Source organism: Gadus morhua, chromosome 2 (genome assembly GCF_902167405.1).
Source record: "Gadus morhua chromosome 2, gadMor3.0, whole genome shotgun sequence".
NCBI lineage: Eukaryota > Metazoa > Chordata > Actinopteri > Gadiformes > Gadidae > Gadus > Gadus morhua.
Window position 1 is genome coordinate 25,379,076 of NC_044049.1, and position 7,047 is coordinate 25,386,122.

General features: G+C 41.5%; 1 protein-coding gene across 2 annotated transcripts; it reads right to left on the reverse strand.

Moving 5' to 3' along the window:
* On the reverse strand, window positions 1-3,686 carry LOC115558959 (cytosolic sulfotransferase 3). Of its 2 annotated transcripts, none has more exons than XM_030377530.1 (8): window positions 3,274-3,686; window positions 2,752-2,890; window positions 2,474-2,602; window positions 2,104-2,204; window positions 967-1,093; window positions 751-848; window positions 413-565; window positions 1-318 (listed from the first exon to the last, which is right to left on the reverse strand). In XM_030377530.1, exons 1-8 carry the CDS (start codon window positions 3,286-3,288, stop codon window positions 241-243), a joined length of 840 nt encoding a protein of 279 aa, XP_030233390.1. In that variant the 5' UTR covers window positions 3,289-3,686; the 3' UTR covers window positions 1-240. The 2 variants fall into 2 exon arrangements, with proteins under 2 accessions (XP_030233390.1, XP_030233383.1); XM_030377523.1 differs by having other exon boundaries at window positions 391-565.
* Window positions 3,687-7,047: the final 3,361 nt, after the last annotated feature.

Below are 7,047 nucleotides of genomic sequence, written 5' to 3' on the forward strand. Positions count from 1 at the left end.
TTGTATTTCTTATAAGATCGTTTATTGTCGCGTGGGACTGTTGATCATATGTGTTTGAAAAGCTCTCCAAATCTGAATAAAGCCGTTATAAAAAGTGATCGATCTATCTAGGCCCGCTGGGCACTGTTTCTCTATGTCGTTGTAGCTCCAACATGTCTCCTCCTCCTTCAGGTGAATCCCGATGCGGGAGAAGCCTTGCCAGCCTTCAAACTTCAGTGCGGAACTGTAGGGTGGTATTCTTCATCTTCTTCTTGTAGTCTTCGTCAAACTGTTCGTTCTGGGTCGTAGTGAAGTGGTTTTTCCAGTCACCAACCTTCCCTGTTAAATGAAGAGGAGGAGTCAAGAGTGAGGACAAAATAAACGTCAAACTTTAAATTCGTCTTCTATTACCTTTTCTCATGAAGGGAGAGACCTTGAAGTCCATCACCGGCACCGTTGAGTAGTTGGCCATGTCATCTTTCTTCATGGTATCAAACTGCACCAGGTCTCGGATCTGTTGCTTCTCTTCGGCTGTCGAACCCAGACCCAGAAAGGAGCACAACTTCTCTATCTCTCGTCCAGTGTCCTGTTGAACCGCACGCACGTGTGCGCTCACACACACACACACACACACACACACACACACACACACACACACACACACACACACACACACACACACACACACACACACACACACACACACGTGAATGCTTTACCCTCTAGGTTCTACTGATTTAGAAGTGCTGCTCTCACACAAGCACTGCTTACCTCGACCATATCTTCAAAGAACATGTAGTGGATTTCAGGACATGACTGCTTCCTCTCCCACCAGCCGGTCACATGGTCATACCACGATCCAAACACCACTAGAAAACCGACAGGAATCCATCAAACAACTTCTAGGGAAGGTGAAGCATAGGAGAATGTAGCCTATTTATATTGGGTTGTGTGTGTAGACTTTGCTTTGATATGCTTTCCACTGACTCTTTCCATCCATGAATCTCTGGAGGTAGCTGTTCCAGTCTCCTGGCTCTGGATGGGCGAAGTTCATGCGGTCGAAGTGGAAATAAGACACAGCATTGTCTTTAGCGTTACGGGCCACATACACCACCTGTAGAGAGAGGTCCCATTAGGGTTTCTGCATTCAGTTCGCCATCATGAAACGATATGTGTTTGATCTTTATTGGTGAAGGCATCTTTTGTAAATAACTACACAGATGAATCAATGCACACAAAAAAAGAAGCTACTATTACAGTAAAATGTTGAATTTCTTTGATCACAATAAAGCTGAAGTATTTACTTGATTGACAATGTATTGCTAAGGTATAGTCAATTTAATGAGGTGAAATTTAGTTAACAGTTACTTAAAACTAGGGCCCGACCGATATTGATTTTTGAGTGCCGATGCCGATTATTTTCAGAGAAAAATTACGATTACGATTTAATCGGCCGATTAAAAACAAAACAAAAAAAAGCATATAAAACTTAGTTTTTGAACCTTAAATATACTTTAAACACTTGTGACGAATATGTGAATTGAAGGCAGAACCTTTGAGTGTTTTAGAATACATATACAGTCAAAAATTAGTGTAATGTAAAATAAATAACTAACTCCCAATGTGCTGCGCTCGTGAGCAGTGACTAACACATGCGTGCTGAGCAGTCTCACCGTTAAGAGTCTACAGTATAACAAATTAACATGGCCTGGGACCTAAAGAAAAACAGGCACAACATGCTCAAACAACGCGTCTTGTGTACATTGGTGAGGTGAGCGTGCTTTCATGTTGTACGGTAAAATTCAATCTTCTCTTTTTTACTCCAGCTAAAGTTGTTAGTTAGCAAGGCGAGTAGGAGCGCAATCTGCAGGATACTAAGCGCAATAACATTTAAATAAAAAAAAATAAAAAAAATCGGTTGTAATCTGCGTCTTTTTGGCAGATGTTGATTATTTTCAAAAAGGCTATAATCGGCCGATTAAATCGGCAGGTCGTTGAATCGGTTGGACCCTACTTAAAACCTTTTGTCAAATGTTGTGGCACCATGAGCTCAGAGCTTCAGATTTCAGTGTAAAGTACATTGTGCCATGTGCGCCCTTTGAGATTTGAAATTAAACATCGTACCCTGCACTTCTGTTCCCAAAAGGACTTTGGAACCAACTGGACAGGTAGATGTGTTTTGATGAGACGAGGAGTAGTGTCCAGATTGTCGGCAAAATCGGTTCCTACATGGAGAGATGAAAACTCAACTGCTCTTTAACTTATTCACAGTAATCATGGTTGATGCTACTGTAAATTACATTACACTATTGCAAGACATTGAACAACAAAAGGAATAATCTGCGTCTGAATATTTTAAGATTTAGGCCTATTATCAGAGCCACACACTTTCCCCTTAATTAATGTGAGTTATCAAAACATAAATAGAGAAAACGTATAAATACAATCTAGTTTTTATTAAAATAACTAATCCTCAAAATAATCACAATCTCACCGGTCATGAAGTTTGGTATTTGCATCTCCAGGAAAGGTACTCTCTCATAAATAGGGGCGGATGTCATACGATCGGGCTGTCTCAGAGAAAAATACAAAAGGTCAAGAATGTAGGAGGCCCATGTAGTTCCTGAAAAAAACACGGAGAGGGAGAGACGGCGTTAATGAGTTTACGGTGGCATTGTAATGAATAAAGGGGATAAGAATTAGGTCACAGAACTGAACCATGGAGGCCTAATCACCCAACTCATTACGTCCTCGGATTTATTTTACACAAACCTGCTTTTGGGTATGTTGCGACGAGGATATCATCTGGTCTGGCCTTAAAGTTTTGGACCTTCTCCCAGTTGTCTGTGAAGTAATGGACCATTGAGACTCCGTGGAAATCCGATAGAGTCGGCCGAGGAGGCCGCGGGGTCTGAGGTAAAGATGACCAAGTAAATAAATGGATAAATAAATATTAACGATGCCAGAGTGATATTTCTTCTTATTTGAAAAGCCAAAAAATATTTGACGTAGTCTATTTGTTGTTTGCCTCCCGTTATTGACAGAGTTGAACATGATTGTTTGACAGGTCAGTGACTGGCAGTGGTAGCCTAGTTGGACGCCGACATGAAATCCAACTCTAAACTAACTCCACTAAACTAAACTAAAACTACTCCGACCTAGAAGATCTACGTTAACTATTAGAGAACATGAAACTTTTGTAAAAGCACTTTTTTTTTTGGGAGAGCACAGCACATTTCAGTATCCTATCATTCATTAATTCCGGTATCAAACAACAAAACCAACTCAAGTTACCGTGTCTGCGGACATATTCTGCCAAGTGCTGCTGCTCCGGACTCTGTTTTGGAGCGTCCTCTCTTGAGTTTGTAGTGCAGCGTTCTCTTACGAGTCGGTTTTGCAGCGTTTTCCCCCAGGCTGCTTGTTTCCTCGACTCCCCGTCCTAAGGGCTTCGCTGCGGAAATCCCTTTCCTGCCTCTCCTCTCCTTCCCTGGGTTACGCAACCACCAGACCAGCATATCTTCACCACGCTATCAATTTATTATTATATTAATAGAGCAATAACTTCATGCACATCATTTTACGACTTTAGCGTGTCCCGTCTCGTTCTATGATTAGGAATTTAATATTAATCTGATGTTAATGATGTCTACAGCATAGACCCGGGGATCAGTCCACTCTCAAGTAGTTCCAAACCGCGGATGTTTTGAGCAGGGAAGGAACGCGCGTAGTGATTTGTTAAGTTTAGTTTTTGAGAGCCGCACACTTATCAAATCAATACGCGCGCTGCGTTTTTGTTGGAGTTACGTGGGGTTGAAGCCGGATCCTTTTTCACATTTATTGAAGTTATCTTAAAATCTCAGAATTATGACAAGAACATCTGTGTTCGTACGGGTGTCTTTGCACGTATCTTAAAATTGATAAATCATTTGGGCCGCTTATTTTAGCCTCTGACATCCGTTTTGTGATAATATAGGCTAGTCTTTTTAGGTGTAGTTCTCAGTTTTGGGCTCTACAATTCATATTCTTTAGCCTTCTTGTTTTTAATTTCTACGTTTAAATTCCCCTTTCTTTGTATTTGTCTTCGCCTTTCTACAGTAAATGACAACACGGCCTGTTCTCAGGGGAGGAGACTGAGACCGAGGGGAGTTGTGCGGCGTTTCAAGATCCTTACTTTCAGCACTGAGAATTATGACAACTTAGAACAACTGAGGGATACAATAGCCTTATCTAACCCCGTTGGGGTTTTATTTACCTTGACCACACTACCGCCGAAAAGCCCTCTGCCTTTTTCTAAACCAATACTTTTTCAAATGCACACGTTTTACGGTTATGATTTCGTGCTTTTGCCATATTGACCAACTTCATAGCGGACTATAAGGGGTGGATTAAGGTGGGTCCACCAACATGCAAGCTTGTCCACGGAGATAACACGCTGATGACCGATAACATTTTCAGCCCATTTTCATAGAAAAAAGGGGTGAATAACGCTCAGTTGGATTATATAAACCCAGAGAGATATGCAGCTTTCAGTGAATTTAATCTAGACTTGATCGATTGATGTAATTTCTAAATACAGCTAAAGCCCAGGATTCAGGACTTTGTCAAATGAGCATTCAGTCAGGATCTTTGTTTTTGCCATCTTTATCGACTTGCATGGATCAGGAGGTTTTGGTGTTATCTTCATTACACCTGCTATGAGCACCACGTCTCATTTACACGTTCTACACGCACCTCCCTCACTGGGGAGCAATATCACGAGTTACCACCAGATGGTGCTACTACGCCTTACTCCTATGCCCGACCTCCATGATGGCCAGCAATTTGGCCACCATTCTCTTCTCAGCCGCTTTCTGGTCGCTGAGTCAACCACAAACTAGTGGACCATGTAGGCTACTGCATTGTCCAGCAGGCATTGAAGGGCCCACGCCTCCTTAGGAAATACAGTCTTCTTGTATGCTGCCTCACTGTTCCAAGACCAGTCCAGCCCCCAGGGTGTTTTAAATGCAACAGCACCACATCCACTTCCTGGACGGGCACAGTGGTCACAAGACTCACTTGTTCAGAGTTCACCTTGACTCTCTCTTGACCTCAGCCTCACACACCCTTCTTACACACTTATTGTATGTTGTACGTCCTGGAATTCCATGTACCGACTTATTGTATGTTGTACTTCCTTGCACTTAAAAATAGTACTTAGCATGTTGTAGCATATTATCCTAGCTATCTGTCTAGTATACGGGGAATGGGTTAACCTAGCCATTGTTAGCGCTTGGTTCTATGAACATCACCAACAGCAATATATTGTGGTTTCTCTTTCTTCGGACAAAGTACATTATGTCTGACGGCTTGTTTCCCGTCCCAACGCTGCATGTGTTTATTTAGCTGACACAATGCAAACCCACCGATCTACGGTCTCTCCGGGCTCCTAATTCAGAAATGATATGGCCCTGGGGTGTTTACGTCACCCTGGGGACTTCTGTCTGACCTCGGACGTCCTTCTTTCAGCCGATCACCGCAATCAGTCGGCCGCCATCACCAGTGTGATTGATTAAGCCAGTGATGAATCATTGAGAAGGGCAGGTGTGTGCTCTCATCAGCACAAACATGCAACATTTGAGTCTTTTTCGATTGCTGAGTAGAGGAAATATGTTAAAAAATTATGATTGATAAGAAGTACAGCATAAAAAAAAATAAAACTAACTAAAAATGTTATGATATAATGCCTTTTGTGTACTGAGCATCGATTGTTTATTGCATCCATAGTATTTATTTTATTTTCTGTAAGAATCGTTTTTAAAGAGTAGTTTTCATTTACTTAATCATATATTTAGGTAGGAGAAATATATATATTTTCTTTAAAGATGGGATATTTTCCTTAGAACACTAGAAACTCACAACTAGAGGGCGATGTATATCAACAGTATTCATGTAATGTTTGTTCTAAAGTGTTTGGTCGTTTCATTCTTCTGCCATGTTATATTTAGAATAGAGTCTAATCTTCTGCTTTATATTGAGCAAAGAGAAAAATAAATAAAGGAAGAGAGAGATTAAAGGGTAGCGTGCGTGTGTGTGCGTGCGTGTGTGTGTGTGCGTGTGTGTGTGTGTGTGTGTGTGTGTGTGTGTGTGTGTGTGTGTGTGTGTGTGTGTGTGTGTGTGTGTGTGTGTGTGTGTGTGTGTGTGTGTGTGTGCGCGCACCGACAGGAAAAATATGATGTTATTGCATTTATTTAACTGACTCTGGGTTGGGTCTCCCCGGCTTGACCAATAGGTCAGAGGTCAACATCTATTGATCCTGGCTGATTGATTTTCCAATTTGAACACGATTGCCCTGATGAGTTGTTGATTTGAATGACTGTACTGACTGTTTTAGACCTAGCTAAATGTCAGCATTTCGTAGCTTTCATTCACTGTGCATTATGTAACCCATACCATTCAAGCTCATTGACCAATCTCATTTACCAAATTGGTGAATTGGCATTAATGTGTTCAAAACAAATGCACATGAGTGTTGTTCGGAGTGAGACTTTCATTGTACACCAAGTTACTATATTTTCATACGCCTATATAATGAAAGATTTCCTCCAGATATTATTTCAAGAGTTTTCAGCGATATTGCATCATGGCTCAGTTCAACTGTGGCAACAGAAATCAAACCTGTACATTTTTACTGTAGACGGCATCGACAACGCACCAACGCCGTGGAGACACACAGGAAACATGACGCTCAAAAGGGAAAAATATTATTAGTGTTCAAAATCATGTTTCCATCATCAAACGAAGCGTCATTTATAATTGTGAGTGCTTCCCTAGGAACAGCTGAGCTCTCTAGTAAATGTAGGACTCTCTGGTCGATAGTGGCTGGCGACCTTTGAACCCGTGCATGCCCTCACTGACTTCCCCCGGAGTTGGTCAATGAATGTGTGTTTGATTTGCTGTCACTAGTTTAAAGCAACACAATGCATCCTCTGAACCAATCCCATAAATACAGCTTTAAAGAGCAAAGCCCCTCTCATCAATCATTAATGCAATCTGCTCCCGCTATTGATTTATTACTCAGGACAGTTTAGC

Bases quoted from the DNA above. Each gene is read 5' to 3' on its own strand.
- LOC115558959 (XM_030377523.1), bottom strand. The intron at 1,094-2,103 runs GTACGATGTTTA...CTCTCTCTACAG, and splicing joins TTTGGGAACAGAAGTGCAGG to GTGGTGTATGTGGCCCGTAA. The intron at 849-966 runs GTCAGTGGAAAG...TCGGTTTTCTAG, and splicing joins GAGATTCATGGATGGAAAGA to TGGTGTTTGGATCGTGGTAT.